General features: G+C 36.7%; 1 protein-coding gene across 4 annotated transcripts in view; it reads right to left on the bottom strand.

Annotated features, from left to right (window-relative positions):
• The window catches only part of ZDHHC17 (zDHHC palmitoyltransferase 17), a 123,517-nt gene that overhangs the window by 40,382 nt on the left and 67,944 nt on the right, over positions 1-15,191 (bottom strand). For all 4 annotated transcript variants that reach the window (XR_012904821.1, XR_012904822.1, XM_075932172.1 and 1 more), the window contains exons 9-10: positions 13,848-13,990; positions 5,362-5,462 (exon numbers count right to left, since the gene is read on the bottom strand). Coding sequence is in view for 2 of the 4 variants with exons in the window: in XM_075932172.1 (XP_075788287.1) it covers positions 5,362-5,462; positions 13,848-13,990 (244 nt within the window). In the remaining 2 variants the exon portion in view is untranslated. The remainder of the gene's footprint in view (positions 1-5,361; positions 5,463-13,847; positions 13,991-15,191) is intronic.

Here is a 15,191-nt window from a genome sequence, read left to right as displayed (position 1 = left end):
TAAACATTTCCTTTTGACATTACCATAATGCTTTGTGTTGATTTTTTCATTTTGTTAACATTAAAAAATTGTGATTGTTAAAATTTCTTCAGATGGAAAAATGTGAACAACAATTTTTGGATCACAAGCTGACACTCTCTTACATGCAAGAGAGCGTTCATTCAGTCTGGACTCTCTCTATTAAAAAAGCAGATCGCTTTTACGATTCACTTTCGCAGTGTGGACACTCTCTTTTGGAAGAAGTTTTTCCAGAAGATCTCTTCCGAAAAAAGCTTCTTCCGAAAGAAGCCTGTAGTCTAGACGTAGCCTGAGAAGGGAGAAACAATAAAAGGAAACTTGGAAATGACAGAGGTGCTTAATGACTTCTTTATTTCGGTCTTCACCAAGAAGTTTGATGATGACAGGATACCATAGCATTCCATAGTGAATGCTAGTGGAAATGTAGTAGGTTTAGAAGTTAAAAAAAGAACAAATTAAAAATTACTTAGAAAAGTTAGATGTCTTCAAATCACCAGAGACTGATGAAATGCATCCTAGAATACTTAAGGCGCTGATGATAGAGGAGGTATCTGAGCCTTCAGCTACCATATCTGAAAAATCATGGAAGTCAGGAAAGAGTCTATAAGACTGGAAAGGGGCAAATATAGTGCCCATCTATACATGAACAACCCAGGAAACTACAGAACAGTCAATTTAATTTCTGTGCCAGGAAAAATAATGGAGCAAGTAATTAAAGAATTCAACTGCAAACATCTGGAAGAAAATGTGATAGCTAACAGCCAGCATGGATTTGTAAAGAACCATGCCAAACGAATCTGATAGCTTTCTTTGACAGGATAACATGTCTTGTGGATAAGGGAGAAGTGGTGGACGTGGTATACCTAGACTTTAGTAAGGCATTTGATACGATCTTGCCAGACCTTCTTATCAAACTAGAGAAATACAATTTAGATGGGGCTACTATAAGGTGGGTGCATAACTGGGTATATAACAGTTCTCAGGGAGCAGTTATTAATGGTTCACTGTCATGATGGAAGGGCATAACAAATGAGGTTCTGCAGGGGTCTGTTTTGGAACCAGTTCTGTTAAATATCGTGATCAATTATTTAGATAATGACACAAACAGTATGCTTATAAAGTCTGCAGATGATACGAAGCGGGGAGGGGTTGCAACTGCTTTGGAGGATAGGGTCATAATTCAAAATAAAGAAATGGTCTGAGGTAAATAGGATGAAGTTTAATAAGGACATATGCAAAGCACCCCACTTTGGAAGGAACAATCACTTTTATACATACATAATGGGAAGTGACTGTCTAGGAAGGAATACTACAGAAAGGGATCTAGGGGTCATAGTGGATCACAAGTTAAATATGAGTCAACAGTGTGACACTTGGGGTAAGTCTATACTTGCTCCCTAGTTCAAGCTAGGGATGCAAATGTAGCCAACTGAAATTGCTAATGAAGCGGGGGTTTAAATATCTCACGCTTCAGTAGCATAATCTCACCCACGAGTTATTCCACTCAACAGCTGATTCAAACAAGGAAGTGCGCTCCGGGATGCGTTAGTTCGAATCAAACTCCTTGGTTCGAACTATCGTTACTCCTTATTTTTCATCAAAATCACTGCTGATGGACTGATCTCAGAGAATCCATCTACACTGTAGTGTAGAGGTAGCCTTATATCTTTACTTAGGAATTACACACTGAGTAATAAAATTCACTGGTAAATAAAAGTAGTAAACACAAGAAACTATATAGCATTACACTGATTTTTAAAGAGTCAAAACTGTAGATATTTAATGGGCATTTTGACATTTAAAGGTACATGCCTATAAACCTCCGAAATAGCCTCAGTGTATTCAAATGTGTCAGTGACAACTACATTATTAATGGTTTTTCATGGAGACAATGTTTTGTGACAAGCTCATTTAGAGACTTAGTTCTGTCATCTTTTATATTTTAAATGATCATTTTAAGTTGGAAATCTTTGTAATAAAATGCCAAAGTAATTCTAGTTCTTTTGGCAAACTGTCCTGTAACCTTAACAAGGAAAAAAAATCACGTCTGCTTTATTTTTTTAGCACAAGACAGAGAACTGTGGTCAGAGTAAAAATCTTTATATTTTTACAGCTTTATATGATTACTTAGAACAGAGCACAGTACTTCTTTATTCTCTGTAGTGTTGGTAAAGTGATATCTGATTAAATTCCTCTTTGTGGCAGTTTTTATTAAATGAATCTGGCAACTTATTTTACTCAAAATTAAAAACACTTTCAAAAGGATTCATTAAACATCAAGTTGCTTTATGAGGATTTTTAATGCAATAATATTAAGTAGGACTGTCAATCACAGTTAACTCACAGGATTAATCCAAAATTAATCACAATTAAAAAATAATTATGATTAATTGGGCTGTTAATAGAATGACAACTGAAATGTATTAAATATTTTCGATGTTTTTCTACATTTTCAAATACACTCATTTCTACAACACAGACTACAAAGTATACAATGCTCACTTTATAATTTTATTACAAATATTTGCACTGTAAAAATGGTAAGAGAAATAGTATTTTTCAATTCCCATCATATAAGCAGTGTAGTACAATTTCTTTATCATGAAAGCATAATTTAAATATGTAGGTAATTTTGTTGTTTAACTGCACTAAAAAAGTAAAACTTTAGAGCCTACAAGTCCATTCTGTCCTATTTCTTGTTCAGACAATCGTATTAAATTTGTGACTGAAATCTTTGGGGGAGAACTGTTTGTCTCTAATTGTTTTACTTGCATTTTGCCATATATTTCATGTTATAGCAGTCTCAGATGATGACCTATCACGTGCTATTTATTTAAAAAATACTTCCACTGCAGATTTGACAAAACACAAAGAGAGTACTAGTGTGAGATTTCTAAAAATAGTTAGAGAACTCATCGAGACGTTTTAGATGCTGAAGTGACAGCCAAAATCTGAGAATGAGGTGTGCAGCATAATTTCAGAAGTCTTCAGAGAGCAACACTGATGCAGAAACTACAGAATCTGAACAATCAAAAAAGAAAATCAAACTTCTGCTGGTGGCATCTGATTCAGATGATGAAAATAATTTATCAATCCATTCTGCTCTGGATAGTTATTGAGTGGAATCCATCAGCATAGATGTATACAGTATCTCCTTTTGGAATGGTGGTTGAAGCATGACGGGCCATATGAAACTTTAGTGCTTCTGGCATGTACATATCTTGTGACGCCAGGTACAAGAGTGCCATGTGAACACCCATTGTCACTTTCAGGTGTCACTGTAAACAAGAAGCAGGCATCATTATCTCCTGCAAATTCTAACCAAACATGTTTAGCTGAGTGACTTGCTGAACAATAAATAGGACTGAGTAGACTTTAGACTCTAAAGTTTTACATTGTTTTATTTTTGAATGCAGTTATTTTTTGTACATGATTCTGCATTTGTAGCTTCAACATCATTGATAAAGAAACTGCACTACAGTACTTGTATTAGTAAACTGAAAAACACTTTACAATGCAAACATCTGTAATAAAAGTAAATATAAAGTGAGCACTGTACACTTTTGTATTGTGTATTAATTGAAACAAAAATATTTTAAAATGTAAAAAACATCCAAAATATTGTAAATGATTTTCTCTTGTTTAACATCACAATTAATCATAACTTTTTAATCATATAAATAAATGTGATTTTTAAAATTCTGATATGTTAAAATACTTAGCATTTTCATATTGTCTTCTATCTAATGATCAAGATCTGTTCAATTTCTTTTTTTTATTTTTAAATTAAAGTTAATTGCTGAAAACGTTATCAAGTAATATTCCAGATGTTTTACAATAAGCCACAACAATTCAGTATATACAATTTAATGTCCAGTTAAGGTAATATAACTTTCTACTTGAGATGCCAGTGAGTCAAGGAAGAGGATAGAAAATGAATATCATGAAAACTATTTAAAACTTTAACAGCTGACTTGTGCAATTTTAGGGTGGTCACATGAAAAGTGAGGCAATTTAGCTTAACTGCCAAGATTCACACTTTTGGCTTTCTGTTCCAATCCCTGTGTGGTTCTATTAGTGGTGGGAGTAATCACACCATGGAATCAAAATCTGTTTATTTTGTGAATATGAACTAAAATAATTAATTTATCCCCACATTCCCACTGTGTCTTTGGGTTTAGAAGTGGAATTTCCCTCCATATTTACTGTAAAAATTCAGGACATACAGTAGCATATGAACTGTATAAATAATAAATCTGTTCATGAAATCTCTTCTCAAATACAGCTGAGCAAGACATTTGCAAGTAATCCCTAACAAATGTCAGAATGCTCTTTTATAGCAATAATTTTCCAGGATATCTGCATTGCATGTACTAAACTGTTCACAGTATCATTTTTCTCCATTTAGTCATAGTGTGCAACTCATTTTAGGTATTTTCAATCCTCTTTTATACAATGCAAGATTTGTAACTTGAAGCAGATTACAGAATATGAGCCAAGTTAATTCCCAGCCCATAGAAGTTTGTGGTTAAATTTCTCCACTGATACGAGTAGGTATTCTCTTTTGCATATTTTAACCACACAAAGAAAGGGACTTGAAATTGACTGACTTTACAAAGAAAAGGGGAACAAAGATACTACATTCAGCATGTTATTTCATAAAGGTGTTTTTTTTAGAAATAGTGCTGAATGCAAGACAGTTCATCATGATTTTCAGATACAAACCAAAGACCTTTCTATAACTTATAGAGTATGCACTGTATTTAAAATTGTACTGTGTAGCCTTCAATCTTTTCCATGTTGTATCTGGAAATAATAGATTGGCCTAATAAGAGGGTGTGCAAAAAGAGCAGCGGCAGCCAGAGCCCTAGGCTTTTTAAATCGCTGCTGACACCTTCACATGGTGTACTCTGGACAACTCAGAAGGCTTGTGCTGTTAGGGTGGCATTGGAGACTGGCTGCACCAGCCCTGCCTCTTCGGCCTGAAATCCAGCCCTTCTGGGAGCACAGAGCAACTCCCCCACCCCACATTTCGATGGGGCCAGCAATCCTGTTGGTCCCCTCTGATTATAGTCACCGAACTGCATAATGCAACATTATTCAGCTGATGGAATTTAATTTACAAGTAGTAAAAATAATTAATATTTTCGATTGCTATAGCATAGTAAAGTTCTATTTTAACAAAACCAATTAAGCATTAAGAATTTTAAATGGTTGTAGCTATTTTAAAATTACAATCCATTCTTTACTTCTGAGGTCATATTTAGAACTCAGCACTGATATTAAACGTATACAAATCACAAAAATGAAAAATTATATTACTGAAAACAAGAAAAAGGATATCATTCCAAAACCAGAAAAACCAGGTCACATACATCCAGAATTTAGTTGCCAAGTATATTCCAAGAGGCAGGGCACTATGCATTGAGTGATCAAAGAATGATCTGTAAAACAACAAAAGTGACATCACATAGTATGTTCTTTTATATGTCATTTAAATTCAGTATTACTATACATGAAAAAGCCTCTTTTTATGCAATACATCAAACAACAATATCTCCATATACTCTTTGCAAAAGATTTCGTTTCTGGAACTTTTCAGAGCCTGTAGAAGTCTAATTTTCAAACTTCCCTGATGCAGAAGGATGGATGAGAGTCAGTTAATGTCACTCCTCAGATGGTCAAAGGGATAACTATGGTATAATATAAGACAAAAAGGAAGCAGGGCTGACATGAATCTTTAACCAGAATATTATATTAATGTTTTATGCTATCTGCAGGCCAATATGTGAACTCTTACAAAAGCAATTTTAAACCTAGTCTACAAGATTTTAATGGTTGGATGCAATCTTCAGAATAAGTCTCAATTCATAAATGAATGGTCCCCGTTCTCTTTTATGTCTATAGACATCATATAATTTCATATTCATAGATTTCAAGATCGGAAGAGACCAATGTGATCTTTTAGTCTGATCTGCTTCATAACAGAGGGCATAGAACTTTTCCAAAATAGTTTGGGAACACATTTTTTAAAAAACGTTCAATCTTGATTTAAAAATTGTCAGTGACGGAGAATCCACCACAACTCTTGGTAAATTGTTCTAATCATTAATTATCCTCATGGTTAAAAAGCTACATCCTATTTTCGGTCTGAAGTTCCACCTATTGGATTGTTCTGTACCTTTCTCTGCTACAGGCAAGAGCACTTTATCAAATATTTTCCCCCGATATAGGTACTGATAGACTATGATCAAGTCATCCATTAGCCTTCTTGTTGTTAAGTTAAATACAGCTCTTGGGAAGTGCCTTACTGTAAAGCATGTTTTCTAATCTTAATCATTCTCATAGCTCTTTTCTCAAACTTCTTCAATTTATCACTTTCCTCCTTGAATTGTGGACACCAGAACTGTACACAATTTTTCAGCAGGGGTCCCACCAATAACAAATAACAGAAGTAAAATAACCTATGTTCCTAACTTAAGATTCTCCTGTTTATGCATCCAAAGACTGCATTAGCAGTTTTGGCCAGAGTATTGCACTGTGAGGGTATGTCTAGACTACATCCCTCTATCACCAGAGGGATGTAAATTAGATATACCGATATTGCTAATGAAGCAGGGATTTAAATATCCGGCACTTCATTAGAATAAAAATGGCCGCAGCTTTTTGCTGACGCGGCACTTTGCCAGCAAAAAGCAGCAATCTAGACGGGGATCGGTTGACAAGGAAAGCCTTTTTCGACCAATCCCTTATGCATCGAGCAACAAGATTTACCGCATCGGTAGGAAAAGGATTTTCTTGTCAACCGATCCCCTTCTAGACTGCCGCTTTTTGCTGGCAAAGTGCTGCATCGGCAAAAAACGTCGGCCATTTTTATTAGCAATTTCGGTATGTCTAGTTTACATCCCTCTGGTGACAGAGGAACGTAGTCTAGACATACCCTGAATGTTTGTCTGAGTTCGCAAGTGTAATCAGCCATCTGTTCCTTCACTTTTTACCACAAAAACATTGGTAAGAAAATAAAGATGACTTCAGTCTTCTGTATCATTATAAAAAAAATCTGAGTGGATTATTCTGAAGTTGCTTACACAAGCATCATGCTGCCTTAATTAGTGAAAAATATTTTCATAGGATTCCACACTCTGGTTATAATACACTACAGGTTGAATCTCTCTAGTCCAGCACCTTCGGGACCTGATTGGTGCCAAACCAGAGAATCTGTCGTACCATAGCAGGTCAGGGAGGTCAGTATTGTCTAGCAGCATTACAAACAATTCCACTGCTTGCTGGGCTCTGAGAAGACATGGAGGGGTAAATTTAGAGCTAAATAACAGCACAGAACAGTCAAAGTCCAGATTGGTGGCTATAAACAAGCTTTATGGGACTTCACCACACCCATGATATGTCCATGCCAGACCAGAAAGTGCTGGATTAGTGAGGTTCAACCTGTACTTCATATGCCACTGACATAATGCCATTTTAGAACTATTGATGAAATGGAGAAGACTTAAATATTTACTCTGAAGCCATATGCTGACAGCAGTAAGGAATCATTGCTAAATGTTCACTCAGCAATATCCATATCACTGGTTATTTTAATAGAGTTTGAAATGAATTCATAGCCAAGAGCATGGACAGCAGTTGTGAATTACATTTACACAAGAGATTCCTATATAAGAGATATTCAAGAAACCCAAATAATAGCAAATAAAATTTTTAAAACTAAGAAAACTTACATATTCCTTGTTTTCCTTAGTCTATAGTTATAATAAAAATGTCTGTTTTGACTCTATCACTTTTCTCTCATTACAGCTTCAAGCAGAGATTCTTAACAGAGATATTATCAGAAGAAAAACAATTAAATCAGTTTTCCATTTCCTTTAGTTCACATATTTCTGACACAAAGCTAGCTCTTCAATTAAGCCAAAGAGAAATTATATAAGCCAGATAATTCTCAAGAGCTGTTGTGAGTTCCAGCTAAGAATACCTATAGCAACATACACCATAGAAAACATATTCCCATCTCTCTTTCTCTCTCCCCCACAATACACACACACACACACACACACACACACACACACACACACACACACACACACACACACACACACACACACACACACACAAAATAAATAAAACGATGGCGTCTAAATCAGCTGCTACAACTAAGATCTTGAAGTCATTTTGGATGGTTCTCTGAAAAAACTCACTCACTGTGGAACAGCAGTCAAAAAAGCTCATTGAATTCTGGGGAATCATTAAAAAAGGGATAGATAAAAAGATAGAACCATATCACCACTATATAAATCCATGGTACACGTATATCTTGAATACTACATGCAGATGTGCTCACCGCATCTCAAAAAAGATATCCTGGAATTGGAAAAGATTCAGAAAAGGGGCAACAAAAATCATTGAAGGTACGGAACAGTTTCCATATGAAGAGCGATTAATAAGACTCTGCATCTTGGAAAAGAGACAACTAAGGGGGGGGATATGATAGATGTCTATAAAATCATGACTGGTATGGAGAAAGTAGTTAAGGAAGCAGGGATGTAAGTGAGTAGTCAAGTTGACTACTCAACTATTCGCATTCCTCCCCTACACCCCCTTGGACACACACACACACCAAGGATGGGGGAAAATGAGCCAGTGCTGGGGAGAGCTGGCTTAAAAGCCAGTTCCTCTCACACACCGTTTCTGAGGAGCTACCTCCCCTCTAAGCTGTTACCTCTAGCAGAGGCAGCTGCGGAGGGTGTACGGGGGGTGTACAAACCAGCCTCTGCCTGTGGCCCCAACACAGACAGGGGCTGCTGGATGTAGTGCGAGCCAGGACTGAGCAAACTTCACACTGGGTCTGGGACCTACCCTCTGCAGTTGAAATATAGTAAGAGCTGGGAAGGCAGGCAGCCTGGCTCTGACTACATTTAAACTGCAAAGCCACAGAGGGGGCAGCTCCTGGACCCATGAGCCAGGACTGAGCGCCTTCCCTTATCAACTAATCATGTAGTCGATAAAAATGTTATCGGCTACACAATTAGTCAAATACCCTCTTCTTACCATCCCTATAAGGAAGTGTTATTTACTCCTCATAACAAAAGAACTAGAGGTCAACAACTGAAATGAATATGTAAGTAGGTTTAAAACAAACAAAATGAAGTATTTCTTCCTACAATGCACAGTCAACCTGTGAAACATTTTGCTAGTGGATGTTGTGAAGGCCAAGACTATAACAGGATTAAAAAAAAAAAATTAGAGGAGGTGAGGTCTATCAATGGCTATTAGCCAGGAAAGGCAGGGAGGGTGTCTCTAGTCTGTTTCCTAGGACCAGGGAAGAGACAACAGGTGATAGATACCTTGACAATTATCTGTTCTGTTCATTCCCTCTAAAGCACCTGGCATTAGCAACCATCAAAGATAGGATACTGAGTTAGATGGACCTTTGGTCTGACCCAAAATGCCAAGTCTTATGTTCTTATGAAAAAACGAGCCTGTCACAGGAAAATGACCCATTAAAAGACACACCTAAAGGTTCCTGCACAATTGTTAACAAATTAAACAACCTTCCCACAGCTGACTCCCATCACTCCTACATAAAATTAACCTCATCCACATCACACATTTAAACAAAGGGAATGCCCTGGTATGGGCACCCATTTACAGAATAATCTTGTTTTATGATTAAAAGGAAAATTAGATTTTTAAAAAGTTTACTTCTGGTGTGCTTTATAATCAGCTAGAAGACTTACCCAGCATTGCCCAGTCCTGGCCGAGGGGGAGGGGAAAGAAAAGGGAATTCAAAATGCCCCGGGGATGGCCTGAGGGCAGTACAAACCTACCTCCAGTGCTCCCCCAGTCCAGGCCACTGGTAGGCCAAGCAGACCTCCTGCCGGTTCTCTCCGGGCCCAGGTCAGGACGGGGGGGCACGCAGGCCTCCCAGTAGTGCTCTCCAAGCCCAGCTCGGGGACAGAGGGAGGCCCACGCAGGCTGCCCACTGGCACTTCTCAGGGCTAGCCCAGGGACAGCGGGGATCATGCAGCTGCCAGCAGTTGCTTCCCAGGGTAGGCCATGTACTGCTGGCCAGCAGCTTGTGGTTGGGGGCTCTTGCTGCCGCTTATGGCCTTTCCATAGTATAACAGTTCTTCCTGACTGTCCCCTCCTGTTCCATTTTATGAGAAACAACTGAATTCCAGGCACATCCCATTGTCCTGGCACAATGAAATCCTGGTCTTGCTTTAAATCAGGATAAAAAGAAGCTGCATAACAAATCCGATGGTCCTAGTTCTTATAGTTTAGGAGGAGTTCTTGAATAAATGGACTCATGGATGGACAAATGCACTTCTCAAATATATAGATAGATTTGTAAACTGCTCTGAAGTTTTCTTTTTGAAATGCAAATTCTAGCAGAAGCAAAAGAGACGCTAGACCTAGGAACTTTCTAACTCTCACGCGCCATTTTAGAGAACATCAGAAACATTATAACGACAAATGTAAAAAGTAAAAATTACTTTTTCATAAGTATTATATGAATGCTATATGTTTAGTACAGAATATGTTGTACAAACTACAGGACAGACCAAAAAGGGCTTCAAAACGTCTTTCTTAGGAAAATCAGCTACATATGGAATGCTAAATTTCCTGAATACTTACAGATTGAGTTCGGAGTTTGTTTTTAAGTTAAGAATTCAGTGTTATGTAAAAGTTCAACTACACACAAAGAAATCACCACCACAAGAAACAGATACATATTGTAGTAATAATATTATATTATGGCTATTCAATAAAAGATTCTTTCCTTAAAAATAAACAAGGAAACTTAAATACGAACAGGTTAATTTAATCACTTTACAGTTATAAAGTAAGGACTTCAAATTTAAAGATATTCTGTACTCCAACTTTACAATTTTCTATTGTAATTTTGTAATCTGTTTTTTGCTCTCTATAGGACGGAGACAAAAAAGATGTACCAAACCCTGTATTTAACCAGAAAACTAACAAAGTAATTAAAGTCTAAAGAAAAAACCCTCTTAAATTGTTTGGATTAATGCAAATATGCATGTATATCTTTATATCATTCTAGTTGTAAATTATGATCATTTTAAGTGCCTGTGAAACATATAGTACAGCAGCATTAATATTACAGAACAAATTAATATATCTTCTTACCAGTGGTGGTTATATACTGTAATTATGTAAAAGGCCAAAGAAAAAAGTAACAATAATAATTTGGTATACACTTGGCTTTAACTTTAACCCATATCCTTTCAACCTACACCATTCATAGATATATCAGCTTACTCCAAGCTCACATTCACCTGTTTACCAAGACATATAGTAATAACAATCTCAAGTTCTCTTCCACTATCTTATCACCAAAATGTTTGTGTCAGCTGTTAATACCCACCTTCTAAAGGCTAGGAGAATATTCTTTATTATATCATTTTTATCCAAAATGAGAAAAAGCACCTTGTACTACATCCTTGATTTATACAATTACATTTCTCTTCCAGTCAACTGTCACCTGTGTATTATCTTGCTCTTCTTCTCAGTTTGTCTCCTATTCTAACTAGAAATACGCAGTTGGCATGCGTTATCTTTTATTAGGAGACAAACTTTCACTTTTATCAAGAGAAGTGGTCCAATAAAATATATTACTTTAATCGTCCTTGTCTTTCTAATATCCATGTCTACAACAACACTGTTAACAATAATGAATCATATCCTCGCTGTTACTTAAGTTTGTTTTTAAAAAGAGAGGTTATTTACCAGTAACTGCTCTTCTTTGAGAGTATCACCTCTGTGTATTCACATTTGTAGGAATGGCACTTCAGTCCAATAGGGGAGTCTACCAATGTTACTAGATCTTTGCTGACCCTGAAGAAGAACTGGAAAAAATGGGTGTTGTTCTCGGTAATGGAGAGACCTAGTTAGGACTTATTCCCTTATATAATAAATACTTCCAGACTTATACCCAAGACATTTGTTCTTTTAGGGTACAAAGACTCAGTTCAAATCATCTGCCTCGACACAATTTTTCTTTGGTAAATAAGTTTTTGCCTTGAGCAAAGGCTAGGTGACCAGCTTTCAGCTCCAGAACCAGGATGTGTAGACAACACCTAGAGAATCCACAAACCTTGAAAAGACTGGAAAACAAGGAGAACATGTCAGCCCACTAAAAGTAAAGGTGGTGAGAAGAGAATCCCTCAATCTGTAGAGACCACAAATATCCACGGTCATTATTGTGAATAGGATGGGAATGCAGATACAAAATTTATATCTAGAACCCGGCAAATTTGTGGATATCAACTGGTTTCCGCATCAGCAGATGCCAATATCTGTCAATCATTTTTGCATTTGCACGTTAGTACCAATTTTGTATCTGCACAGAGCTTACTTATCAGCTCTGTTACTTTCACCTTTTGAATTCTGAGACATAAATGGTCAAGAGTAAGTAGAAGACAGAGCAGCATCTTCGCTATCAGTCTCATGGCGGTCCAAGTTCTAGCCTGGAACGCAGTATTACCGTTACATTGCTACAAACATATCTGTAGATCAAAATCTAGATATTGATGAAATAAGGGACTCATTGCTACTTACGCTCAAACCAAAGTATATCAAACCACTTCAGGTAAGAGGCTTACCAGAATCAATCATATTGAAAGCTCAACACCAGACTTAAGTGAACCTAAATTGATCTAAAGATGAAGTAGATCTTGAGATGGGGAAAACTGGAAGGTTGCCCTGTATGCCAACTTTAGGGGGCAATTTACCACTATGCCTGATCGCTTACATCCCTAGAAACAATTAGTCGAGTAGGCACTAGAGTAGTTGGTTCTCCTTTCCCCTCCCCCTCACTCCTTGCTGCCTCTATCACAGAAAGGCAACAAGGGGGGACACAAGCTAGTGCGGGGGGGGGGGGGGGGGAGCTGGCTTAAATGCCAGTCTCCCCTCCCCCCAACACCGTCTTCATGGTGGGCAGAAGGCATCAGGGAAATGGTGCAAGAGTGTATTTGAACAGTCCCGCTCATTCTAGTCCCACTGCTGCTCCTCTCCCTTTGGAGAATACAAGAGGCGCCTAAAGCTCTTGTACATTTAAAAGGAATAGGCACAGAGGGAAACAAGAGCCATCACTGCTTTGCTCTCTGTTGGCACAGGTTTCCACTGCTTCTCTCCCTTCAAAATGTACAGGAGCTGCCGCGGCTCTTGTATATTTCAGGAGAGAGACGGGGGGGGGGGGGGGGTTAGTGACTGGATGACAGATTTAAAACAGAGTTAAAATATCTTACTTGATGTTTTACAATCATCTCTTCTGACCACAGCAATAATTCTTGGTGTATTCCATTTTGTATCAGTTTCTGAATGACTTTCTGAAGGTCTCATCATTTTAATTCTGAACAGTAATTTATTTTTATTAACCTATATTCAATTCCACCTTGCTGCTACTGTCCCCTTCTAAGAAAACTTTCTTCTTAACTATTCCCTTCACAGTTTACACTAGTGGTTTAAATAGACATCCAGTTCCCTTCTGCTGAAAACAAAATGTTTATCTGCTCCTAGCCATATTAACTCAGTGCCTTTCATTTAAAATTAATTCAAGGGCAACATTTCTGACATGACATAGCATTAGAAAGCCAAATCACATGGTCCTTTTTCTGAAATGTAATAGTGAGAAAAAAGAAGTTCTTGCTAAGAATGCTATATATCCAAAAGCCGTATAAAGATCTGTCAAAAAATCAAGTACAATTTTTATTAATTAAATGAACAAGCCATATCTTAAACATTTATCTAGGTGTACTAGATTGAAAAAAGTTGCCTGATAAAATACTTACTTTGAAAGAAACTGTACCATAGCCCATACACCACCATACATTAGCCCTTTAATGAGCCAAGAATCAACATCTAGGTCTGCTATAAACCCAACCAGCCAAATAACTAGGAATGGAGTTCCTAGCATCACCTTCTGACGAAATTCCTGCACAGAAACAAATATTTCAATAAGCCATTTAGATAATTTTAGAAACAGTTCTTGTAGGTAATTGTTACACAGTCTAACTTTAACAGTCATAACAATTCATTTAAGACTGAGAACCTTAGTAAGATAAGCAAGAAAAAGCTGATTTTCTAAATGTATTTTTTCTTTTTAGCATATTCATATTATGCAAATCATTTTTTTCTTCATGTAAACTAGAGATTTCTGACTAAAAGATGCCTTGATTTCTCTTCCAGTATCAATGATAAGTCAAACAATTTTCATATGTAAAATGTTATATTCAATTTGAGAGAGATTAATTAAAGAGAGAATTCAGAATATTTTGAGTAAGTCAGGTAACATGGTTGACCACTATAGATATTTGAGAGATGTATAAATTGGCAATTATATTTTACACATTAAGAAAAATATAAAAGCCATAATGCAATTAGGTTGGAAGTTAAGAGACAACTTGTAAGTTTTTTTTTTTTTTTTTTTTTTTTTTAAACATGACAGTTTGGAAAAATTTTGCAGCACTGCATATTGAAATCTAGGAAAGAACATATTGCTAAGTAAAGGGTAAAAGTAACTATAGTAAAGTGGAGTGGAAAATGGTTAAAAGCAGTAACACAAGGTTCCACCTTTGTGTCTCAATGACTTTCATAACAAAAGTACTAAGTTGATAACTAAAAAGATTTTGTAGTTGCCATAACTGTAAACTCACTCTGGGATATGAGTCAAATTACGTTCTTTCTGACTAGCACATAATCTCCTATAACCTTTACCCAACTAAAATATTTGACAGGTAGTATAGGAGCTATTGAGATGTATAGCTCTTAAATTCTGAGGTAAATATTCTCCAGAGGGAATTAGTTAACCATTCTACCAATCATACTCAAGTTGGAACAAAATCCAGTTCCCTATCGTAACTACAGTAGCTCTGCTGTGCTAACAGAACAGAAGAATAGAAACTTATTGTGTCAGTAAACTAATCAAACACATAGGAAGCAGGTTCGTGGGATGAAAAAGTGCTACCTTTACATCATCACATTTTTCCAATACTCTCTTTGTAATAACAGCCACAATTTAAAGCAAACCTTTATTTTAGTTATCCCAGTAGTGAAGAGCCAGTACAATGAAATTATATAAAGATACTCTAGTAAAGACACTTGGAAACAACTCTGCATTGTAATAGACCGGGGCG

Source organism: Pelodiscus sinensis, chromosome 1, assembly GCF_049634645.1.
Source record: "Pelodiscus sinensis isolate JC-2024 chromosome 1, ASM4963464v1, whole genome shotgun sequence".
Classification (NCBI taxonomy): domain Eukaryota; kingdom Metazoa; phylum Chordata; order Testudines; family Trionychidae; genus Pelodiscus; species Pelodiscus sinensis.
Note: the sequence above shows the minus strand (reverse complement) of the source record. Positions and strands in the feature narration are given on the sequence as shown.